Source organism: Macaca thibetana, chromosome 13, assembly GCF_024542745.1.
Source record: "Macaca thibetana thibetana isolate TM-01 chromosome 13, ASM2454274v1, whole genome shotgun sequence".
NCBI classification, from domain to species: Eukaryota; Metazoa; Chordata; class Mammalia; order Primates; family Cercopithecidae; genus Macaca; species Macaca thibetana.
In genome coordinates, this window is record NC_065590.1 from 38,767,324 (window position 1) to 38,794,019 (window position 26,696).

Here is a 26,696-nt window from a genome sequence, read left to right on the forward strand (position 1 = left end):
GTTGATACTTGTTACAACACATTAAATTAACGTTGAAAATACTCCACTAAGTAGTCAGTCATAAAAGATCATACATTGTATAATTTCATTTGTATTTAATATCCAGAATAGGCAAATATGTAGAGTCAGAATTTGTGATTACTTAGGGCTGACTTGAACTTAGCTTGAGTTCAAATTTGGTCTCTACCACTACCAGCTGCGTGACCTTGTGGTTACTTAGGGCTGGCCCACGGGGGAGTTGGGGAATGACTGCTAGTAGATACAGGCTTTTGGGGGTAATAAATATGCTCTAAATTTGATTGTGGTGTGATGGTTGCATAATGGTATGAATGTACTAAAACTATTGAGTTGTATACTTTAGATGGATGGTTTGTATAGTATATAAATTATATCTCAATAGAGCTGTAATAAAAACAAAACAGGTGGTAGGCTTATTGACCTAGGGCCAAAACTTGCTGACCCGTAATAGATTTTTCTTCATTTTCCTGCTAAGCCATTTATCTGTTCTCATTGCTAACTCAAATCTTTCTCGTTACTCAATTTTTCATTCAGAATTTAAGTACCTGTCTCACATTTCCATCTGTGTTCCACCATCACTTTACATCTTTATGGACATTCTAGCTTTAGTGTTTGTTGACCACCTCCATTTTACTAATCTTTAGTTTTCTCTCTACTTCAGCTATTTCCTGTGGCCGTAGTCAATATGGTATCTTACCATTATCCGAACTGTCCCATTGCCAGGACTTTATTTCTTGTTTTGATATTACTTTCTCAGTTATAATTATTGAAAATGCCATACAGATATAATTTTCTGGTTTTTGAGGAGGTTATTATATGTGTTTTTAAATTAGAAAGTAGTACCAAATTATTGTTGCTACCTGCAAGAAGTTGTTGGAAAGTTTCCATGTAATAGTATTTCACATTTTTCATCCATTTACTCTTCAGCTGTCTTCACCTATCTGACACCCTCTCACTGTCATGTTTCTGCGATTGTGACTACTGTTTTAGATATATGGAAGACATTTAAAATTGCTATGCCAGTGTGAGTTGGCAGTTTAACAAACCACTTGCATTTAAGTGTTCTAAGATGAGAAGAAAATGGCTGCAATAACTTCTTGCTCCTCTTGTATAATCCAGAAAGGCTGTGGCTTTATATGTTGGTAAGAATGTTATGGGATTTATATTAGCTTGAATTCAAATTTGGTCTCTACCACTACCAGCTGCGTGACCTTGTGCAAGCTGCTTAAGCTTTTTTTTTTTTTTTTGCGCAACTTGTCTTGCTCTCTCCTCGAGGCTGGAGTGCAGTGGTGCAATCTCGGCACACTGCAAGCTCTGCCTCCCAGGTTCATGCCATTCTTCTGCCTCAGCCTCCCTAAGTAGCGGCTGGGACTACAGGCGCCCGCCACCACACCCAGCTAATTTTTTTGTATTTTTAGTAGAGACGGGTTTCACCGTGTTAGCCAGGATGGTCTTGATCTCTTGACCCCGTGATTCGCCCGCCTTGGCCTCCCAAAATGCTGGGATTACAGGCGTGAGCCACTGCGCCCAGCTTTAAGCTTCTTGATAACCTCTACCCAGGGGATTGTTTGGGAGGATAAATGAGATAATGTATGTAAAGTCTTTAATAGAGTGCTCAGCATGTAAATGTTATTTTTCTGTTTTTTTGTATTCAGTAAATTTTATCTTTCTTTTTTCCATCCCTATTTGTAGTCACAGAGTTAACTTTTAAGGATTACTTTCTAGATCCATTAGTTTCTACCTAAAAAAAATATCTTTTGAAACTTGAGAAAGCAACATTTATTCTGTGTTCAGTTTGAAAAAAGTCATTGAAATGTAAATTAGTTTATCTGAGGTATCTGAAGGATTTTAGAACTTAAAGAATAGTAGAAAAGAAATTCCATGTTTAGAAGAAAACCAGAAGAAAAGAGCTATCAGATTTTAGGTGTTGATTTTGAATATTTAGATTTATTAATTGATTGCTTACAGTGTACTAAGCAATTTGTAAAATATTATTTTTACCTTTTTGGACATAATACTCAGTCTTTTGAGAATTTGCCTAAATGTTGGAGGTCTCATTCCTAGAAATAGAAAAATTGTGGTTGGCATGCAGAGGAAGATCCACTTGCAAGTGGACTATAAAACTAAAATTCCGGTTGTTTTGGAGTCAATATATTTTCCCAAAGAAATAAAAGGGATTTACTTAATAAGTACTTATAAAAACATATTTAATGATAATTCAAAACTATTTATTATTTTCTCTGTATCATGAACTGAAGAGTAAATAAAATACACAAGTTCTTTGCTGTCATGGAGCTTGCAGTGTAGTGAGTTAATGAGAAACTGATGCCATGTGTGGAAACATCTCTTTGCATTTAATTTAGGTATTAGTTAAGATAGAATCTTGCTTCATCCATAGCCAAAGTAATTGTGTGGTTACTGAGAAAATATTTTTCTATAAGAGAGAGACTCAGAATAATGTGGTCTGCTTTTGTGCGAATAAGAAATAAGAAAGAAAGAAGTAAATAAGAAAGTATTTGTGATTGTGTATTATAGTAGATTATAGTAGATAGTAGCCTGGCCAGGATATCTTTGTGATATGTATTATAGGATAATAGAGATTATTATAGAAATACAATAGAGACCAGGCGTGGTGGCTCAAGCCTGTAATCCCAGTATTTTGGGAGGCTGAGGCGGGTGGATCACCTGAGATCAGATGTTGGAGACCAGCCTGGCCAACATGGCAAAACCCTGTCTCTATTGAAAATACAAAAATTAGCTGGGCATGGTGGTGCATGCCTGTAATCCCAGCTACTCGAGAGCCTGAGGCAGGAGATTTGCTTGAACCTGTGAGGTGGAGACTGCAGTGAGCTGAGATCGCGCCACTGCACTCCAGCCTGGGTGACAGAGCAAGACTCTGTCTCAAAAAAAAAAACCAAAAAAACAAAAAAAAAACAAAAAACCACTATAATAGAATATTAAGACAAATAGAGTAGATCCATAGTCCACTGGTTCTGTGGCTGTATGGGTTTTCTTTTTCTTTGATAAATTTCTCTTTCAATTCTTTACATGTTCGTACTCCGTAAGGGCAAAATCTAAATACTTTTTTTTTTTTTTGGAGACAGAGTCTCACTCTGTTGCCCAGGCTGGAGTGCAGTGATGTGATCTTGGCTCACTGCAACCTCCACCTCCCAGGTTCAAGTGATTCTCCTGCCTCAGCCTCCTGAGTGGCTGGGATTACAGATGCTTGCCGTCACGCCCGGCTAATTTTTGTATTATTATTATTTTTAGTAGTTATGGGGTATTGCTATGTTGTCCAGGCTGGTCTTGAACTCCTGACCTCAGGTGATCCACCTGCCTTGGCTTCCCAAAGTGCTGGGATTACAGGCATGAGCCATGGCGCCCGGCCTAAATAAAATCTTAAGGTTAGATTGGCAGTTTTCAGAGTGGTTCATGGATACTTGGGGATCCCCAAGACACTTTCTAGGGAGCACATGAGGTCAAAATTGTTTTCATAATAACACTAAAACATGACTTGTTTTTACTGTGTTTCTATTTGTACTGATGGTGCAAAAGCAATCATTAGTAAAACTTGATGGCACCTTAGCATGAATCGAAACAGGAGCACCCTACTTTACTAGAAGTTGTATTCTTTATTACTGTATACTTGCAGTTTTAAAAAACACCACTTTTGCTTAAGAATATCACTGATAAAGCACTATTTTGTTAAATCTCAACCAGTAACTACACATATTTTAAATATTCTCTATGATAAAATAAAAGTGTAAAGCACTACTTGTACATATAAAATCGTAATCGTAGTTTTGAGGAAAAACAAGCACTTGTGTGATTTATAAGCTGAACTAGCTGCTTTATTTCGTAGAATACCAAAACTACTAGTGAGAACAACTAATAAAATCTATTATTCACACTTGAGTATTTGGCACACATTTTCTCAAAAATAAACAAGCCTGTGTCACTCAAAGAAAAAACTGATGTACATGAAATGGGAAAAAAAAGAAAACTTCAGCTAAAAAATAGAAGACATAGAAAAACCAAATAGTAATTTTAGAACTGAAAAATACAATAACCAATACAATAGCCCAGTGAGTAGGCTTAATAGCAAACAGACTGAGGAAAGGTCAGTGAACTAGCAGGCAGAAGTAGTTACCCAATCTGAACAACAGAAAACAGACTGAAAAAAAAAAAAAAAACAAAACGTACAGAACCTCAGGGAACCATGAGACTATAAAAAGATGTAACACTTGTGTCGTTGGAGTCACAGAAGGAGAGGAAGAGAGAGGGCAGGATTGAAGAAGTACTTAAGGAAATAATGGCTGAAAATATTGCGAATTTGGCAAAAGACCGTAAGTTTTAAAAAGCCAAGTGAATGTTCAGCAGGACAAACCCTGTCGACATCCAGACCAAGACATCTCAAAGTCAAACTTATAAAAACAAGAGAAGTCTTTAAATGAGCACGAGAGAAATTACACTTCATGTAGATGGGGAAAACAGTTCAAATGATAGCAGTTTTCTCATCAGAAACCATAGAGGCCAGAAGGAAATTTCACATTTTTCAAGTGCTGAAAGAAAAGGACTGTCAACTCAGAAACCTGTATCTAGAGAAGACATCCTTCTGGAATGAAAGGGAAATCAAGACATTCTCATATGAAGGAAAACTAAGAGAATATGTCACACCAGCAGACTTACCCTAGAAAGATAACAAAAGACATTCTGAAAACAGAAGGGGTATGATAGAATCTTGGAACATCAGGAAAGAGGAAGGAACAATTCAAAGTGTGAAAGTATGGGTAGATACAATAGACATTCTCCTTTTGGGTTTTTAAATTATGTTTGAGTGTTGAAGCAAAAATTACAACTAAAGGTATGTAGAGGAAATATTTAAGATAGCTGTGAGCAGGGGAAGGGTAGAATGATGAACTAATAAGATAGTGAAAAGTTATCTGTATAATGTACATAGAGCAACCACTAAGAAAGCTCTAGAGATACATGCAGAAGCATTATAGATAAATCAAAATGGAATTTAAAAAAAGTTTAACCCACCAGGAGACAGGATAAAGAAAACAGAAATGAAGGCTGGGCATGGTGACTTACAACTGTAATCCCAGCACTTGGGAAGGTTGAGGCTTGTGGATTGCCTGAGCTCAGGAGTTTGAGACCAGTCTGGGCAATATGGTGAAACCTGTCTCAACCAAAAATACAAAAAATTAGCTGGGCATGGTGGCAAGTGCTTGTGGTCCAAGCTACAAAGGAGACTGAGGTGGGGGCATTGCTTAAACCTGGGAGGTGGAGGATGCAGTGAGCCAAGATTGTGCCACTACACTCCAGAGTGAGAGCCTGTTTCCAAATATATGTATGTATACACACCCCCCCCATTAAACATATTGGCAGAATGAATTAAAGATATTACCCAATCATAAGATTTCTGTAAGAAATGTACTTTAAATATAACAGTATAGGCATGTTAAAAGTGAAAGGAAGGAGAAAGATTTATCATGCAAACATTAATCCAAAGAAAGCAGGTATGGTTATATTTAATATTAGATAAAGTAGACCTCATAACAAAGCAATTACCAGAGAAAGTGACTAGGCATTGTATAATGATAAAAGGGTTAATCCACTAAGAAGACATAGCAGTTTTAAATGTGTTAACAGTAGAACTGCAAAATACATGAAGAAAGACTGATGGAACTGAAAAGAGAAATAGACAAGTCCAGAATTATAGTTGGAGACGTCAACACCTATTTCTCAGCAAATGATGGAATAACCAAGCAAGAAAATCAGCAAGGGGGATATAGAAAGATACTTAACAAGGTAATCATCCAGTACTATCTAATTTATAGAATGCTTCATCTTTTCAAGTGACCAGAGAACATACAGCAAGGAAAGTTATGTCCTGGGCCATAAAAGTAAACCTTGGCTGGGCATGGTGGTTCATGCTTATAATCCTAAATGCTTGGGGAGGCTAAGGCAGGAGGATTGCATGAGGCCAGGAGTTTGAGACGAGCCTGGGCAATGTAAAAAGACTCAGTCTCCATGAAAAAAAAAAAAAATTAGCTGAGCATGATGGCATATGCCTGTAGTTGAGTGGCTGAGGTGGGAGAGGATCACTCGAGCCCAGGAGTTCAAGGCTGCAGTAAGCCATGTCATGCCACTACACTCAAGCCTGAGCGATAGGGAGACCCTGTCTCAGAAACCCCCCAAAAAAACATAAACATACATTTTAAGGAATTGAAATCAAATGTGTTCTACCAAAGTGGAATCAAACTAGAAATCAATAATAGATAACTGGAAAATCTCTAAACACTGCCAAATAATCTATGAGTGAAAGAGGAAGTCTCAAGGGAAATTTAAAAAAATACATTGAACTTCACGAAAATAAGAATACAGCATACCAAAAGTTGTGGGATACAACTAAAGCGGTCCAGAGAGGGAAATTTATAGCACTAAATGCACACAATTGAGAAAAAGAAAAGAAAAACCCCTCAAATCAATAATCTAAGCTCCCACTTCAAGAACCTAGAAAAAAAGATGAGAAAAATCTACCTGAAGTGAGCAGAAGGAAGGAAATAGTAAATGAAATGAAAAAACAAAAACAATAGAGAAAAACCTTTGAAACAAAAAGCTCATTCTGGTCGGGTGCGGTGGCTCAAGCCTGTAATTCCAGCACTTTGGGAGGCCAAGGCGGGCGGATCACAAGGTCAGGAGATCGAGACTATCCTGGCCTACGCGGTGAAACCCCGTCTCTACTAAAAATACAAAAAAATTAGCTGGGCGTGGTGGCAGTCGCATGTAGTCTCAGCTCCTCGGGAGGCTGAGGCAGGAGAATGGCGTGAACCCATGAGGCAGAGCTTGCAGTGAGCCTAGATCGCGCCACTGCACTCCAGGCTGGGCAATAGAGCAAGACTCCATCTCAAAAAAAAAAGCTCATTCTTCAGAAACATAAATAAGACTGACAAGTAATAAGACAGAAATTACCATTATTAGGAATGAAATAGGGGACATCACTCTAGACCCGCAGATGTGAAAAAAGATAAGGGGTTACTATAACTAATTCTATACACATAAATTTGACAGCTTTGAAGTAATGAACCAGTTCCTTAAACACAAACTATCACGCTTCTTCCAGTGTGAAATAGAATTTGAGTAGCCCTGTTTCCTTGATACCAAAATCCAAAAACGATAACTATGGATCAACATCCTCATGTCAGTGTAGATGCAGAAACCCTTAAAACATTAACAAATAGAGTTAATACTTTTAAAAGATTATACACCATAATCAGTTATAGTTGTTTTATGGGTGCAAAGCTGGTTCACTGTTTGAAACTTAGTCTGTATAATTATATTAACAGGCTAAAGAATAAAACCCAAGACAAAACAAAAACTTAGGAAAATGTAGAGGGAAATGTTCTCAGTTGAATAAAGAACATCTGTGAAAACCTACAGCTGACATTATACTTAATGGCAAAAGACTGAGTACTTTCTCTGTAAGATCTGTAACAAAGCAAGGATTTCTGCTCTTTTCAGCATAGTGCTGAAAGTTCTAGCCAGTGCAGTAAGGCAGGAAAAGAATATAAAGGCATACAGATTGGAAAGAAGAAAAACAGATCCTATTTGCAGATAGTATGACTATCTACATAGAAAAATTTCAAGAAATCTACAAAAAATAACTTACAGTACTAATGAATAAGTTCAGCAAAATTGTGCACAATACAAGATAAACACAAAAATTGTGGTTAACATTAAATAGTAGAAGGAAAAACAGGAGTGGGGGTAATGTAGGTGTCATTTAATGGGAAATATGTTTTAACTGTCAAAGTTAGTAATAGGATCTTTAAAATAGTTAACATATATTATGTGCCTTCAGACATTTGCTGGATGGATTCAAACAAGTTACAGATTGTAATTATGGCAGCATTTATCACACTAGAAATTTTTAGGGTTTTTTTTTCCCCTCCTCCTAAAATCATTAAAGAAGCTTGGATCTGTCATTGGTATGATTGGTTTTTATCTCCTGTTTTTGTCTTTTGATCTTTTCACTCCCTGTCCCTGACATTCATGCATCCATGGTTTTATGCCTTTTGCTTTGTATTTCTTAAGAAGAGGGAGAATCTGTTCTAGAACAGTTACTAAGATGGTCAGTGACTTTACCTAGAAAAAACTAATTTCATTATAATAATTACATTAATTGTGCAGTCATCAAGCTGTCTTTCAGCAGGTAAAGACATTTGGAATGATTCCTAAGGTAACTTTCTTCAAGTTCATGTTATTCAACATTTAAAAAAAATTCTATTATGGTTGTCAGTTTTGGGATCCAAAATCAGTAGGAATCAGGAAAATATTATCTAAAAAATTTTTCTGGCAAAGAAATGAAAAAAACTTGGTTCTCTTTGGTTTAGAGTTGCTTTGATCTTAAAGTGACAAAGTTTGAAAGAATAAAAATAAATTTTATGGATACATTCCGTAAAGCTTTGAATATTTCAGAGGATATGCAGTCAGAATATTTAGACATTTATCTTTATCTAGTAGACTTTAAGAGATGACAACATTTCCTTATTTGGTTGTAGACTCTTTGTGAACTATAAATATTACTTCAGTATTAGAGTACTGTTTGCTTATTTAAAATGTATGCAGATCCAAATGCTTAATACTCATTATGAAAAGTGAGCATCAAAAGAAAAGAGAAAATCTAAAGTGCTTTAATAACTGGACTTTTAAGAATTCGGGTGTTCTAATGCCCTTAATCTAACCTTGTACTTCAGCGCTTGATGCTTAAATAGGACTTAAACTGTTTCAGACTTTTACCATGCACCTAATCAAATTCTTCCTTTAAAGTAAATTTAGGACACTGTTAAATCTGGCAAAGAATATCAAAAGGTAATAAGACAGTTGGTGCCTTCATGGAGTTTAAAATCAGGGAAGGAGAGACTAAGGGATGAATTATAAATGTCAAGATTACTGTAAGTGTAAATAATTTTTGGTTTCTCATGATTCTGTAAGATTAATCTGGAAAATGTTATTTGCTGTGAATACATTATCTTGAAATGTGTGTCTTATAAAAATAAATTCATATAGTTTGAATTTTGAATAATATGACAGCTGTGAAACTTTATTATTTTAAAGAAAGTGATTGTTTCTTAACCGGAGACTTAAATTATGTATTAAGCAATTCCATTATATTTGGGACTAAGGTCCTTAATATATTGAGTTATAAAAATCAGCTTTATTGAGGTATAACTTACCTATGATAAAAACTAGTTTTAAGTATATAGTTAATGTGCCTTGATAAATGTATATAGTTTTGTAATCACCACAGACAAGATGTAGAATAGGTCTATCACCCTGAAATGTTACCTGGTACCTTTTTCATTCACTCCCTGCTCTCCCCCCTCTACCCCAAAAACCCCTGAACTTTCAGTTACTATAGTTTTTTTTTTTTTGTAGTATTTATAAATGGAACCATACAGCACATAGCTTTTTGTGTCTGGTTTCTTTCACTTGGCATATTGCTTTTGAGATTCATTATGTTATTGGGTGTATTAGTAGTCTTTTCCTGTTCATTACTGAATAGTACTCTGTTGTCTGGATATAACAGTGTATCTGTTCACCAGTTGAAGACATTTAGGTTGTTTCCAGATTGGTCTATTAAGAATAAAGCTGAATAAAGCTGCTGTGGACATGTGAGTACAAATTTTTGTGTGGACATGTTTTCATTTCCGGTTACGCTAAGAGTCCAACACACTGTTTTCTGAAATGGCAGTACAGTTTTGAGTTCTCACTAGCAAGATATAAAATTTTCATTTGCTCTGCATCTTCACCAACACTTTGGTATGTCAATGTTTTTACTTTTAGCCACATACACTGTAAGTTTGGTTATTAGTTTTCTGTTGCTGTGTAACAAATTCCCATAAACATAGTAGTTTAAAACAGCACTCATTTATTATTTCATAGTTCTGTAAATCAGAAGCTCACCACTGCGTAACTGGGTTCTCTTCAGAGTATCACAAGACTGAAATCAAGGTGCCAACCAGACCAAGTTCTCCTCTGGGGGTTCTGGGGAGGTGTGCTTTCCAAGCTGTTCACATTATTGGCGGAATTCAGCTCTTTGCCCTTGTGAGATTGAGCACTCTGTTTCCTTGCTCCTGTTCACTAGAGGTCACTCTCATCCCTGTCAGGCTGCCTGCATTCAATGCCATGTGGCCCCTCCACTTCCTTTGTGTTGAATTCCTCTCCTGCTTTGACTCTTTCATTTTCACCTTCTTAGACCACACAAGGAAAACGGCTTTTAAAGGGCTCTTACGGGTCAGGGCCACCTGGATAAATCTTATCCAGAGGTGGTTGATTTGGGACCTTAATTACATGTGCAAAATCCTTCTGCAGCAGTAACTAGATTAGTGTTTGATTTAGTAATTGGGAGAAAATGTATGTATATAAGGGATTCAGAATTTCAAAGGGCTAAGAATTTTGTTCACCACATAATCATTTATTCCACATCTTCAGTAATACTTTGTATGTCCATTTTAAAATTATAGACATATTTATTATGCTAGTTGCCTGTATAGTAATATCTCACTTTGGTTTTAACTTGCCTTTTTCTAATGTCTAGTGGTATTAAATGTCTTTTCATGTGTTTATTTGATATTAATCATATCTTTTGTTGTGAAATATCTGTTCAAATCTTTGTGTCTTTTTTTTTTAATTGCATATTGCTGTTTAGTAGTTGTAGCATCATTTGTTGCAAAGATTTTTTTCCCCCATTTAATAACCTGGAAACCTTTCTTGAAAATTGTGTGTGTGTGTTTACTTTATTCTGTCCAATTGATCTTTGTCTGTTCTTACACCAGTACCACTCTTTTGATGACTAGCTTTACAACTTTTTTTTTTTTTTTTCCCTGAGACGAGTTTGCTCTGCCGTCCAGGCTGGAGTGCAGTGGCACAATTTCGGCTCACTGCAACCTCTGCTTCCAAGGTTCAAGTGATTCTCCTGCCTCAGCCTCCTGAGTAGCTGGGATTGCAGGTGCCTGCCACCATGCCCGGCTAATTTTTTTTATTTTCAGTAGAGACAGCATTTCACCATGTTGGCCAGGCTGGTTTCAAACTCCTGACCTCAAGTGATCCACCCGCCTCCGCCTCCCAAAGTGCTGGGATTACAGGCGAGAGCCACTGCACCCAGCCCTTTATAACTTTTTAAGTCGGATATTGTAAGTCCTTCACCATTGTTCTTCTTTTTCATTCAGATCCGTTGGCTCTTAGGTTCTTTGCATCTCCATATGGATTTTAGAATTAGTTTATTGATTTCTATAAAATATTCTGCTGGGATTTTTATTGGGATTGTCTTCTATATGCAGATCATTATGGGAAGAATTGCCATCTTAACAACATTGAGCCTTCTCATCTATTAACAAATATAGCTGGGTTTTCTTAGATCTTTCTCAGCTTTGTCTTATAGTCTTCTCCCTGCACATCTCTTATTAACTATTTCTAAGTATTTTGTATTTTTGATGATTTTGTAAATGGAAGTGTATTCTGAATTTCGTTTTCCATTTGTTTCCAGAACATGAAATATATTTAACTTTTGTATATTGACCTTTTATCTTGCCATCTTGCTTATTTCATTTATTAGCTTTGATAGCTTTTTAGTAATTTGCTTAGGATTTATGTACATACACAATTATGTCATCTGCAACTAAAGGCAATTTATTCCTTTTCAATCTGTATACCTTTTGTTTCTTTTGTCTTGCCTTTTGTATTTGTGCAGATGTCTTTATCTTGTTCTAATCTTAGGGAGAATCTTATTACATATAACACTTTGTGAAGAATTTTTGTAGATAACCTTTTATAGAGTGAGAAATATTCCTAGTTTGCTGAGTTACTCTTGTTTTATCGAAAATGGGTGTTGGAATTTGTTAGATGCTTTTATTGTATCTGTTTGGTTGACCGTGTGGTTTTTTCCTTTTTTCTCTGTTAATGTTGTGAATCACATTAGTTTTGAATATTAAACCAACCTTCCATTGCTAGAATAATCCTCAGTTGGTCATGATGTTTATTTTTGGATTCAATTTGCTAAGATATTCTGAAGGATTTTTACATTATTGGTCATAGAGAAACATTAGATATAGTTTTCTTTTTGTTGTTGTTGTTTTTTGTTTTGAGACGGAGTCTCGCACTGTTGCCTAGGCTGGAGCGTGGTGGCGTGATCTCAGCTCACTGCAACTTCCACCTCCCAGGTTCAAGCGATTCTTCGGCCTCAGCATCCCGAGTTGCTGGGATTGTTCAGATGCCTACCATCATGCTCAGCTAATTTTTGTATTCTTTGTAGAGACGGGTTTCACCATGTTGGCCAGGCTGGTCTTGAACTCCTGACCTTAAGTGATACGCCTGCCTTGGCCCCCCAAGTGTTAGGATTATAGGCGTGAGCCACCATGCCCGGCCATAGTTTTCTTTTTTTGTGATATTGTCTGATTTTGGCATCACAGTAATGCTGGCTTCATAAAATGAGTTCAGGACAGTACCCTTCCTTTCTGCTTTCTGAAAGAATTTGTGTAGGATTGGTATGTTTTTGGACTTCATCTTTCTGATGAATTGGCTCTTTCTAGCATTATGAAATGTATAATTCTCAAAATGTTTGCTTTTAAATCTGCCTTCTTGCTATTTCTTATTTTTCTTATTTGCTTTTTGTTTCTTTGTCCTATTTGTCTGCCTTTTTTTGGATTATTTTTTCTGATTGTATTAGTCAGGGTTCTCCAGAGAAATAACCAGAGATACATATGTCTAGAAAGAGATTTATTGTATGATACTGCCTCACATGATTATAGAGGCTAAGAAGTTCTGCTCCTGCTGTCTGTAAGCTGGAGACCCAGGAAAGCTGGTGCTGTAGCTTGAAGTCGTGAGAGCTAAAGAACTGATGGTGTAAATTCTAGTCTGAGTCTGAAGGCCTGAGAACCAGGAGCATTGAGGGAAGGAAAAGCTTGACTTTGCAGCTCAGGCAGTGAGGCAGAGAACTAATTCAATCTTCTGCCTTTTTGTTCTATTCAGGTGCTGGACAGATAGGATGTTATCCAATCAGTTTTACTTAGTTCACCAGTTCAGATGCTAATCTCTTCCACAAGCACCCTAGCAGACTCTCACTCAGAAATAATGTTTAGCTGGATAGCTGAGCATCCCTTGGCCCAGTTAGGTTGACACAAAATTAACCATCACAGTGATACCATTTTATTTTGTCTCCTTTTTTAAGCTGTTCTAGAGTTTACAATATACATCTTTAACATACCATGCTCTACTTCAAATAATGGTACAGTGTTTCTCTTACAGTGTAAGATCCTGACAACAGCATGCATTCGTTTTTTCGCTGCCCTTTTGTGCTGTTATATGTTCACTTTATATACCCCGCAACACATTATTTTTGCCTTTAAATAGTCATATTTTAAAGACGTTTAAAAATGAGAAAAATGTCTTTTATACTTACCATTTACCATTTCTGATATTCTTCATTTCTTTGTCTAGATCCAGCTTTCCATCTGGTATCATTTTTCTTCTGCCTGAAGAATTTTCTTTTGACTTTTTTTTTGTAGTGAATATATGTTGGAGCCTAATGTTTCCTTTCAGTTTTTGTTTCTGGAAGAAGCATTTGCCATAATGTTTGAAAGATGTTTTTGCTGGATATAAAAACTGAATGGTTTTTTTTTTTAACACTTTTAAACAGATTCCATTGTTTCCTGTCCTTGGTGTATCTAAAAAGAAATATGCTGTAGTAATTTTGTTATATGTACGTAGTTAATCTTTTTTCCTCTCTGATTATATTTAGGATTTTCTGTGTCACAGCAATTTATTATGTGTGTGTGTGTTGTTTGTTTTATGTTTCTTCTACTTAGAGTTCATTGAACTTCTTGGATTTGGGGATTTAAAGTTTTCATCAAATTTGGAAGATTTGGAGCCATTATTTCTTTAAACAGCAAGTAAAACATTTTATTGACATGAAATTCACATAACAAAATCATTTTAAAAGTAAACAGTTCAGTGACATTTATTTATTTATTTATTTACTTACTTACTTACTTACTTACTAACTAACTAAGTCTTGCTTGGTTGCTCAGGCTGGAATGCAGTGGTGCGCTCATGGCTCACTGCACCGTTGACCTCCCAGGCTCAAGCAGTCATCCCATAACACCCTCCTGAGTAGCTGAGACTACAGGCATATGCCAACATGCCTGGCTCATATTTTTGTTTTTGTTTTTGAGGTGGAGTCTCGCTTTGATGACCAGGCTGGAGTGCAGTGGTACGATCTCTGCTCACTGCAGCTTCCACCTCCCCGGTTCAAGTGATTCTCCTGCCCCAGCCTCTCGAGTAGCTGGGATTACAGGCACCCGCCACCATGCCCAGCTAATTTTTGTATTTTTAGTAGAGATGAGGTTTCGCCATGTTGACCAGGCTGGTCTTGAACTCCTGACCTCAAGTGATCTGCCCACCTCGGCCTCCCAGTGTGGTGGGATTACAGACATGAGCCACCACGCCCAGCCTTTTTTGTATTTTTTTTAGAGATGGTATTTTGCCATGTTACCCAGGCTGGCATTTAGTACATTTATAATGTAGTACAACCACCACCTCTGTGTTGTTTGAAAATATTTTCATCACCCTAAAAGGAAACCCCATAGCCAAAAAGTAATTGTTCACCATTCCTCCTCCCCCAGCAACTGGCACCCACCAGTCTCTACATTCTGTTTCTGTGTATTTTCTTTATCAGTATATTTCATATAAATGGAATCATAAAATATGTGGCCTTTTGTTTTTGGCTTTTACTTACATGATTTTGAGGTTCATCCATTTTGTAGCATCCTATTATGTTTTATATTGGATGTCATACATTGCGAATTTTATGCTGTTGTGCTAGATTTTGTTTTATTCCTTTAAAGAATGTAAGAGTTTGTTTTGTCATCTGCTTAAGTTACTGAGACCCAAATTTGATCTGAGACTTGTTTTCTATCTTTCTTAAGGTAAGTTCGGAACAGCCTTTAATTCATGGCCAATGTAGTCGTTCTGGGGACTGGACCCAATTCCCTGTGTATTTAAAAGTTTCTCCATTTTGGCTCATGGGATCATGAACTATTCCTAGCTCTGCACAAACTCCCAAAAGTTACTCAACCTGCTACTAGTTCTTTTCCTGGACTTGGGAAGTTTCCTCTCAGACTTAAGCAGAGACTGGAGGAGACTTTTATGCAGATCTCCAAAGGTCTCTCATGCGTCTCCCTTTTCTAAAGTACTCTTCCTCATAAGTCTAACCTCCTTGGCCTTACGAACTTCATGTATCTCTGACTTCTCAATTCAGCAGTGTCTTGGGACTGTGTTTCTGTTCCCCGTTCCTGTGCTGCAACCTGGAAACTTTCTCCAGATAGTAAGCTGGGACATAGATCCTAAGGGCTTACCTCTTTTGTTATGTAGGTGATCACAGATAATGCCTGATGAATGTTGTTTGATAAAATTTTTCTGATTTAGTAGTTTTTTAAACACTGGTCGAGTGGTTCATGTAGCATTTCTCCTTCATAGGCAGATGTTACTAAATTTTTAAATCAGTATAGTGTAAGGAAAGTCTATCTTGAACTTAAGGCAAGTGGATTTATTTAAGGACCTCATCATCGAGTGATCTTGTCAATAACTTGGTCATGTGGGATGATGTTTGAATTCTTCAAGCTTTCTTATATAAACTTAAAACATGTTAGCTTTAGAACTTTTTTTATATTTAGATGTAATTTTATGGTTTTTTTTTTTCAGTTGAGTGGTTCTCTTAGAAGTAAATGTCAGTACCTAATTGGGTATATCTCTCACAGTATCTATCATTATTTTGGTATTTCCCAATCCTAGACTGGAGCTATTGGCTAGAAATTCACTGCAGAATTAATTTACCTTCAGAAATGCTATTTTTTTTCCAGTTAAGTCTGATATAATAATTTACAAACTGATCTGTATTTTTTGTTTAAATGTAATTATGCATTAGATTCAGGGATCAATAAACTATAGCCCACACGCCAAACCTGAATGAAACAATTACTGATAAATGTAATACTCCCAGCTAGTAGCTTAAGAAGCTGACCATGAGGGGGTGGGGAGAGGAGTATAAAGGGGAATGTCCAAGACTCCTATTTTTTACTAATGACTAAGCATGAGGAAGACTGAACATGGAACAAAATTATATTGACCATATTGACAAAATTATCTTTATATTGCCATGTTTTGCTTTGGTTTCCTTTTTTAAATGGAAGGTAAACTATGAAGACATTCTTGCTGTAAAAGTTCGAACAATACAGAATATGGAGTAAAAAGTGGGGAATGTAGGGTAGAGATGGTGGTGCTGCTTGGGAGAGTGACTACAGAGATATGAGTTGTCTTAATTAAAGGATTTTACTTAGCTTTCTAAAAAGTATTGGTTTTTATTGTGAAGGCAGTGGGAGCTATTGAATTTTAGCAGGGATGTGATGTCAGTTTGGGACAGATTGTGGTTGCAATAATGTTTTGGATATATGGATTCCAAGTTTAGGAGCATGATGAGTTATTCCTTGTTAATGGGAAAGTCCTTAGGAGCCCTGGCCTGGTTGGTTCTTAGGTCTTGTGGACGTTGTCTAGTTGGGAGTGATACAGATAAATAGGTGAGATAGATGGTATCGTTTACAAAGAATTGATAACACTCTAAAGGTTAGTGGGCTGGAGAAAAAAGGACCTAGTTTTAAAATCCTGCTTGAAACTACCATATAACTACTTTTTACCTTCACTTATAAAACAGTAATGATACTTATATATATATATTTTTAAAAACCTTACAGTGACAGTGCAAAATTTAGTAAATAAAATACCGGTATGCTTTTGAGAGTCTTGCAAGAAACATACTTAACTTTAAGATAGAGTGGAATAAGGAAAACAAAAAAAGCATTAAAAAAAAATTGAGCAAGTATATGTAAGGCAGTGAAGATAAGAATCATGGTAAGAATATTAAGATCAATTAAGTAATGTGCGAAATAAGCAGAAATCCATTTCTATTCATTAATATCAAGCTTTATTAATGTTTGCTTTCTTTTATCCTTACTTTAACATACATTTGATATTTAAAGTGACCTAGTATTACCAGTTATGGAAAATGCAATTATCTGCTATAACTTGCAAGAAAAAGACTAGCTGTTGGTACCATGTCAGTTAATTGAATGCGGTAACTTACTGATTAGACTTTAGGTTTACATAGGATTAAAGGTATGTTGAGCAGTTTAAAAGCCAGCCACACTAAAAAAAAAAAATTTAGGTTTTCAATAGCTTCTGAAGATATATATTTAAATATGCCAATGTTAATTGTACAGTTGAATTAATAGCAACTGTATACTTATTGCTATTTAATTGCTAGGCAGGGTCAAGGTTAGAATATAGGATGCTTGGTATTCAATTTATCACTGAACTTTAAAAATTTAACTTATGTTACTTTAAATTCTATAGACGATTTTAAAGATCTTAATGATTCTAATTCTGAGTCTATTACACTACTTGGGATTTTTACTGTTTTAGATTTAGAAGTACTTTTGATTCCACTGCTAATCAAATGGTGTGATCTTCCAGCAGATATTTGACCTCCCTGGGCCCAGTTCTCAGAGTCGTTAAATGTAGGCATTGACCCAGGTCTCTAGTTTTTCTAGAACACTTTTTTCCTTAAGTATATTTCACGTAAAATCCTAGTATAGAAAACGGATAGGTTTACTTTTTTTATATATATAAATTAGGAGTTCAGATAAATTATGTTAAGTTATGGTCTATTCATGAAATAAGACTTTGTATGAAAAGAGAAATTTGAAATGGTTTTCAAGTGGCTGGCTATCAAGTTAGACTCACCTTTCCATTAATATTTTTCTTATTTTAGTTGCTCAGCATATAGAAAATTACGTTTCAATACAGGGAAAAATGGTAACAGATTTCTGTTTTTTTCTTTTTAACAGCTCATTTTGTAGTCTCAGGAAACTCTTCAGTTAGAGTTGGCAAGGGAATCTTTGTTCTAAGCTCTACCGCAAAATCAATTCACCCAGCAAGACAAGTTGGAGCATTGACAGTCCCTAATGTGTTCAAATTTGGCATATAACATATTTAGGGTGTTAGAAAATATTTAAAATATATTGCATTCAAATGTTTGCGTAAATCCTAAGTGACAGAGCCATAAATCAGAACAGTTTGATTCAAGAACTCTTTCTACAGTATTATTATTTGTTTTCTTACTTATTTTTTAAAGATATAAATGTAATTTATAGATGTGGTCATGTTATTAGTTTATGGCTTATTTCCCTATGTTTTTTGACTTAAAATATTTAGGTTTAATATTTTAAAGAAATTTGTGCCTATTTTATGACTAATTTCTTTTTTTCCCTCCTCCCCCAGGGAAATGAGGCAAGTTATCCTTTGGAAATGTGCTCACACTGTAAGTCATATTCTTGTTTTCAAGAGTTACTTTTATTCACTCATCTCTGTCTCTGCGGTTTGTGTGTGTGTGTATATCATATACTTCTGTAATGTATATTTACTTACCTTTGTAGCAATGTTAGCCCTTAGCTATTTAAAATGGATAGTGAATTTGACACACAGTCTTTTTATGTTACCAAAGTAGGAATATTTTTAAATAGACTTGTTTATTACTAATATCTACACTGTGCTATAGTTATAAATAAACCCCAAAATTTCAGTGTCTTTAACAGAAGTTTTTCAAGTGAAGTCTGAAAGCAGATTTGTAAGAATTCTTCTCTTTGATGACTCAGATCCAGCTGGGCTCCCTTGTCTTGGAATGCTACCATCTCTAATGCATGTTCCCAACATCAGTGAGGAAGAGGGAAATCCAAGGACCTGTAGGCAGTGCTTTTATCTGCCTCGGCCCAGAGGTGATTTGTATCAGTTGTGCTCATATTTCATATTTATAGGCCAGAGCTAATTATGCAGCACCACCAAACTGCCCGTTTGGGGCTGAAAAGTACAGCTTTCCGTATTTTCTGGAAGGAGAGACAGACAAGGCACACAGCATTCATTAAGTCCTTTTTTTTTTTTTTTTTTCGCTTTTTATTTTTTGAACAAATAGAATCACTAAGTTTTTTGTTTTTTACATTTTAGGGAGGGGTGGAGGTGATTCTTTCTCTGAAGAGCAAACTTTCAGAATAAAAGTCTGTGTGTAAAGCCTTTTTCTGATGTTTAAAATGTCTTATTTTTAAATTTGAAAAAGGTCTTTTAATGTATACCTTTGATAGAAGTTTAATATTTGAAAGATTGGATGTTAATTTAGAATTAATTTGCTTGTATTAATATTCCAGTAAGCCTTTTTTTTTTTTTTTTTTTTTTTTTTTTTTAAAAAAAGACTTAGGCTAGACCAGTGGTCTGGTCACTTACCATATCCAATTTGATTGTAGCCTGTTAATGGGATGTTGTATCAAGGGCATGTTCATTTCGCCGTCCCTTTAAAAAATACAAGATCGTCCCTCTATGGTTTTCTATTACAATATAAATTTATTTTATTTGGTTACTGTTAGCTCTTAGGGTTAAGAATTAAGTCTAAAAAACCACTAATTGATGTATAAAACAACATTTATTCTTACAGTGTATTTTATTTATATTTTAGTATTTACTAATACAAAATAAGGACTTAGTAATTCTTAAGTCCTTGTTTACACTGTTCATATACATTGTAGTTTTATTTATTTAGCCCCATCTACTCTTTCCCCACCCACTTTCCCCTCCATCTTTGAATCCTAATTTCTTTATATCCTCTGAGCAACTTCATTCCCTTAATTTGGTTGTCTTCTATACTCTCCCATTGTAGTATGTTTGTTGGTGTGGAAACCAGAGTTTCATGTTATATTACCAAAGGTATTCAATACTATTTAAACTTTCTGGTATTTTAGAAACTAAAACTCACAAGTACATATCTCAGATTCCTTTGCAGTCAGAATTCTTAATGTTACTTTATTTCTGCCACAGATATACTCGTGAGATATGGAAGGTAGAAGTGAATTAGAATTTGTTATTTTCCTATTTTTATTGTTTCTGCTGGTAGGATTCTGGTTGTGATTTGGATTTGTGTGGTGTGTGCAATGCTCTGGAGCCAGAAGCTTTCAGATTTACTATGCAGCTTCCTTATGGACAGGGAATACAGGTTGAGTATTCCTTATCCAAAAATCTTGAGACCATAAATGTTTTGGGTTTTGAATTTTGGGGGTTTTGGAAAACGGGTGTACCTCTTTTTTTTTTTTTTTAAACTTTTATTTTAGGTTCATGGGTATGTGCAGGTTTGTTATATGGATAAACTGTGTGTCACGGGGATTTGGTATACAGATTATTTTGCCACCAGGTAATAAGCATAGTAGCTGATAGGTCATTTTTTGATCCTCTCCCTCCTCCCACCCTCCACTGTCAAGTAGGCCTTGATGTCTGTTGTTCCCATCTTTGTGTCCACCTGTTCTCATTGTTTAGATCCCACTTACAAATGAGAACATGCAGTATTTGGTTTTCTGTTCGTGTGTTTGCTTAGGATAATGGTTTCCAGCTGCATCCGTGTTGCTGCAAAAGACACGATCTTGTGTCTTTGTGGCTGCGTAGTATACTATGTTGTATATGTACCTCATTTTCTTTATCCAGTCTACTCTTCATGGGCATTTAGGTTTATTCCATGTCTTTGCTATTGTGAATAATAAATTGTGAATAGTGTAAATATATGTGTCCATGTGTCTTTACGGCAGAATGATTTATATTCATTTGGATATATACCCAGTAATGGGATTGCTGGGTCAAATGGTAATTTTTTTAAGTTCTTTGAGGAATAGCTGCACTGCTTCCCACAACGGCTGAACTAATTTACATTCTCACCAGTAGTGTATAAGCGTTCCCTTTTGTCTGCATCCTCGCTGGCATCTGTTACTTTTTGACGTTTTAGTAATAGCCATTCTGACTGGTGTGAGACAGTATCTAATTGTGGATTTGATTTGCATTTCTCTAATGATTAGTGATGTTGAGAATTTTTTTCGTATGATTGTTGGCCACATGTATGCCTTCTTTTGAAATGTGTCTGTTCGTGTCTTTTGCCCACTTTTTGATGGGGTTATTTGTTTTTTTGCTTTTAGGTTTAAGTTCCTTAGAGATTCTGGATATTAGACCTTTGACAGATGCGTAGTTAGCAGATGTTGTCTCCCTTTCTGTAGGTCGTCTGTTTTACTCTGTTGATAGTTTCTTTGGCAGAAGCTCTTTAGTTTAATTAGGTCCAATTTGTCAGTTTTTGTCGTTGTTGCAATTGCTTTTGGTGACTTTGTCATGAAATCTTTGCCAGATCCTTTATCTAGAATGGTATTTTCTAGCTTATCTTCCAGGGTTTTTATAGTTTCAGGTTTTACATTTAAGTCTTTTATCTGTCTTGAGTTGATTTTTGTATGTGGCATAAGGAAGGCAGTTTCAATCTTCTGCATATGGTTAGTCAGTTATCCCACTTATCCCAGCACCACTTATTGAATGAGGGAGTCCTTTTCGCTTGTTTTTGTCAACTTTGTTGTAGGTGTGCAACATTATTTCTGTGCTCTCTATTCTGTTCCATTGGTCTGTGTATCTGTTTTTGTACCAGTTCCATGCTGTTTTAGTTACTGTAGCCTTTGTAGTATAGCTTGAAATCAGGTAGTGTGATGTCTCCAGCTTTATTCTTTTTGCTTAGGATTGCATTGGCTATTTTGGTTCCATACGGATTTTAAAATAGTTTTTTCTAATTCTGTGAAGAATGTCATTGGTAGTTAAATAGAAATAGCATTGAATTTGCCAATTGCTTTGGGTAGTATGCAGGCGTATCTCGTTTTATTATGCTTTGATTTATTGTACTTTGCAGCTAATTGTGTTTGTTACAAATTGAAGGTTTGTGGTTACGCTATGCCAAGCAAGTCTGTCTCTGCCATTTTCCCAGCAGCATGTTTTCACTTCCTGTCTGTGTCACATTTTGGTAATTTTTGCAGTATTTCATACTTTTTCATTATTATGTCTGTATGGTGGTCTGTGGTTAGTGAATGTGGCAGCATGAACAGTGTCCATGTAAGATGGTGAACTTAGTCCAGTTGTCTGTGTTCTGACGGCTGCACTGACTGGCCATTCCCACAACTCTGTCCTTTTCCTCAGGCCTTCCTGTTCCTGAAGACAGCAGTATTGAAATTGGACTAGGCCGGGCGCGGTGGCTCAAGCCTGTAATCCCAGCACTTTGGGAGGCCGAGACGGGCGGATCACGAGGTCAGGAGATCGAGACCATCCTGGCGAACACGGTGAAACCCCGTCTCTACTAAAAAATACAAAAAAAACTAGCCGGGCGAGGTGGCGGGCGCCTGTAGTCCCAGCTACTCAGGAGGCTGAGGCAGGAAAATGGCGTAAACCCGGGAGGCGGAGCTTGCAGTGAGCTAAGATCCGGCCACTGCACTCCAGCCTGGGCGACAGAGCCAGACTCCATCTCAAAAAAAAAGAAAAAAGAAATTGGACTAGTTAATAACCCTACACTGCCCTCTAATTGTTCAAGTGAGAAAGAATTAGATATGTTTAATTTTAAATCAGAAGTTAGAAATGATTAAGCATATTGAGGAAGGTGTGTCGAAAGCCCAGATAGGCCTCTTGTGCCACACAATTAGCCAAGATATGGATGCAAAGAAAAAGTTCTTAAAGGAAATTAATAGTGCTAACTCCAGTGAACAAACGAATGATAAGAAAATGAAACAGCCTTATTGCTGATATGGGTACAGTTTTATGGTCTGGATAGAAGGTCAAACCAGCCACAACATTCCCTTAAGCCAAAGCCTAGTGCAGAGCAAAGCCCTAACTCTTCAATTCTGTGAAGGCTGAGAGAGATGAGGAAGCTGCCGAAGGAAAGTTTGAAGCTAGCGGAGGTTGGTTCTTCAAGTATAAGGAGATAAGCCATCTCCATAACTTGCAAGTTCAAGCGGCAAGTGCTGATGCAGCAGGAAGTTATCCAGAAGATGAAGGTGGCACTGACTCTCGGGAACAGTGCAGCTGGTGACTTTAAGTTACAGCCAGTGCACAGTTACTCTGTAAATCATAGGACCTTAAGAATTATGGTAAATCTCCTCTGCCTGTGCTCTATAAATGGAACAACAAAGCCTAAATGGCAGCACAGCTGTTTACAGCATGGTTTACTGAATATTTTAAGCTCACTGTTGACACTTACCTCTCAGAAAAAAAGATTTCTTTCAAAGTAATCCTGCTCATTGACAGTGCAGCGAGTCATCCAAGAGGTCTGATGGAAATGTACATAGAGAGTAACATTTTCATGCCTGCTAACACAACATCCATTTTGTAACCCATGGAGTAAAGAGTAATTTTGACTTTCAAGTCTTATTACTTAAGAAATGCATTTTGTAAGGCTGTAGCTGTCTTTGATGGTCATTCCTCTGATGGATCTGGGCAAAGTAATTTGAAAACATTCTGGAAAGGGCCAGGCACAGTGGCTCACACCTGGAATCCCAGCACTTTAGGAGGCCAAGGTGGGCGGATCACCTGAGGTCAGGCATTTGAGACCAGCCTGGCCAACATAAACCCCGTCTCTACCAAAAATATGAAAGTTCGCCAGGCATGCTGGCATATGCCTGTAATCCCAGCTACTCAGGTGGCTGAGGCATGAGAATGGCTTGAACTCCTGAGGCAGAGGTTGCAGTGAACAGAGATCACACCACTGCACTCCAGCCTGGATGACAGAGCGAGACCCTGTCTCCAAAAAAAAAAACCTGGAAAGGATTCACTATTATAGATTTGCCATTGAGAACATTCTTGATTCATGGGAAGTCAAAATATCAGTATAAACAAGAGTTTGAAAGAAGCTGATTCCAGTTCTTATGGATGATTTTGAGGGGTTCAGGGCTTTCATGGAGGAAATAACTGCAGATGTCATAGAAGGAGCAGAAGAACTAGAATTAGAAGTGGAGCCTGAAAATGTGGCTGATTTGCTGCCATCTCATGATGGAACTTGAACTCATAGATGAGGAGTTGCTTTTTATGGGTGAGTGAAGAAAGTGGTTTCTTGATATGGAATCTACTGGTGAAGATGCTGTGAACATTGTTGAAATGACAACAAAGGATTTAGAATATTCCATAAACTTGGCTGATAAAGCAGCAGCAGGGTTTGAAAAGACTGACTCCAATTTTGAAAGAAGCTCTACTGTGGGTAAAATGCTGTCAAACAGCATTGTATGTTACAGAGAAATCTTTTATGAAAGGAATTGTCGAATGATGTGACAAAACTTTATTGCTGTCTTATTTTAAGAAATTGTCACAGCCACCCCAATCAGCCCGTGGCCATCAGCATTGAAGTGAGACCTACCAACAGCAAAACGATTATAACTCACTGAAAGCTCAGATGATCCTTAGCATTTTTTAGCAATAAAGTATTATTATTATTATTATTATTTTTTTTTGGAGACAGAGTCTCGCTCTGTCGCCCAGGCTGGAGGGCAGTAGCGTGATCTCGGCTTACCGCAAGCTCCACCTTGCAGGTTCACGCCATTCTCCTGCCTCAGCCTCCTGAGTAGCTGGGACCACAGGCGCCCGCCAGCACACTCGGCTAATTTTTTTGTAATTTTAGTAGAGACGAGGTTTCACCATGTTAACCAGGATGGTCTCGATCTCCTGACCTCGTGATCTGCCCATCTTAGCCTCCCAAAGTGCTGGGATTATAGGTGTGAGCCACCGTGCACGGCTGCAATAGAGTATTTTTAAATTAAGGTGTATATGTTGTTTTTTAGGCATAATGTTATTGTACACTTTGTAGACAACAGTAGTATGTAAACATAACTTTTATATGCACTGGAAAACAAAAAAATTCATGTACTTCACTTTATTCACTTTATTGTGGTGGTCTGGAAGCAAACTTAAAGTGTCTCTGAGGTATGCCTGTATTTGCATTATATATACTGACTGAGCATCCCAAATCTAAAAATTTGAAATCCAGAATACTCCAAAAAGCATTTATTTGCATGCCATGTCAACACTCAAAAAGTTTCATATTTCAGAACATTTTGGATTTCGGATGTTTAGATTTGGGATGGTCAAACCATATGTTTTTTGATGGCCTCGTTCTGTAGTGTAGTTTTGTGAATTGTTCCTAAAAGTTCAACCCAGACTCATTTTTTAGCCTCCTAACAATTTTTAGCATTGAAAAACAACCTTTGCTTCAACTACCTAGAGTTAGATTTTGTTGTCTGTTGAACCCACGAAAAATACAATTCCAGGAATGCTGTAGGCTGTACACTCTCAAAGTAATGGAAATCTGGATTGGTTGTCTGACTTAGTCGGATTTGGAGATAATAATGATCCCATTATGAACAAATTGGAACATGAAATAACTTATTTTATGGTTACATAAAATAAAGTGCTTATTGAAGGCAGAACTTTGGTAGACCAAATTGCTATTGTAAAATATTTGGAGAATGAGGAGCATAAGGAGTGTGGATTGGCTGGTTACTTTTGGCTGTATTGGAGAACTTAAAGAAAATGACTGACTTAGAAGTTCTTGATTGAAGGACCAGTTAAGATGACCAGGGAGCTTAAAAATAATAAGATCTTTTGTGTGAAAGGACAATGGTTGGGAAAGAGGAGATTGTAAGAGTTGGAATAGAGGCCAATAGATTAAAATAACATGAGGTTCTAGAACTCCCACAACCATTCTGAGCCTTCCTTGCAAGCAGACATAGCCTCTTCAACCCCCGTTTCATGAGGCTGGTCTTGCCTTGCTTGAGGAGACCTCTTACCTTGAGATAAGATGTCACTCTGTTTTGTATTAAGACCACTTTCCCATTGCTCATTATGTTTCAGCAATCTCCTTTTTTTCCCCCAAAACACATGTCAATTTCTTTCATTCCTATTACCACCTTCGCTTGTTTATGAGTTTGGGTAGAGTGGTTTTTGGTTGGCTCTTCATTTGACTAACTTTATTCTCCTTCAGCTGTCAGGTATTAATAGTACCCTGATTTGTTTTTGTTGGGGCTTTTTTGTTGTGTCTTACAAACTTAGATAGAGGGAGTTTAAAACTCGACAGAGGGAGGCAAAGTCGGCCTCTGTTGCCCAGGCTGGAGTGCCGTGGCATAACCATGGTTCAGTGCAGCCTGGCTCACTGGGGCTCAAGCGATTCTGCTACCTCACTTCTGGAGTAGCTGGGACCACAGGCATGTACCACCACTCCTGGCTAAGCTTTTAAAAAATTTTTTTGTAGAGTCTGGGTTTTATGATGTTGCCCAGGCTTGTCTAAAACTTCTGGGCTCAAGCAGTCCATACACCTCAGCCTCCCAAAGTATTGGGATTGCAGGCATGAGCTACTATACCTGGCCTTTATTTTTTTTTTAATAGCAGTTAACATAAACTCAAATTATTGTTTATTATCTATTTTGTAACTTCCACAGTTTTTTAAACTAAAAAAAAATGGTGGTCTCTATGACCAGTTATCCATAATCTTTGCATCCCAATCACTATTTACATTTTATTTTGCTATTTCCTCCCAGACTTTTTTTTTAATGATTTTTTAAAAATTAAAAACAATTTTTTTTTTAGAGTCTTGCTCTGTCACCTAGGCTGGAGGGCAGTGGTATGATCTCGGTTCACTGCAGCCTCCACCTCCTGGGTTCAAGCAATTCTTGTGTCTCAGCCTCCCAAGAAACTGG

The 26,696-nt window shown here is 36.8% G+C and overlaps 2 protein-coding genes across 4 annotated transcripts in view; both read left to right on the forward strand.

Moving 5' to 3' along the window:
* Positions 1-26,696, forward strand: part of C1D (C1D nuclear receptor corepressor) — a 377,915-nt gene that overhangs the window by 184,101 nt on the left and 167,118 nt on the right. The window lies entirely within an intron of this gene.
* PPP3R1 (protein phosphatase 3 regulatory subunit B, alpha) overlaps positions 1-26,696 on the forward strand; it is a 77,208-nt gene that overhangs the window by 21,154 nt on the left and 29,358 nt on the right. For all 3 annotated transcript variants that reach the window (XM_050754523.1, XM_050754525.1, XM_050754522.1), the window contains exon 2: positions 18,415-18,454. In XM_050754523.1, coding sequence (XP_050610480.1) covers positions 18,415-18,454 — 40 coding nt within the window. The remainder of the gene's footprint in view (positions 1-18,414; positions 18,455-26,696) is intronic.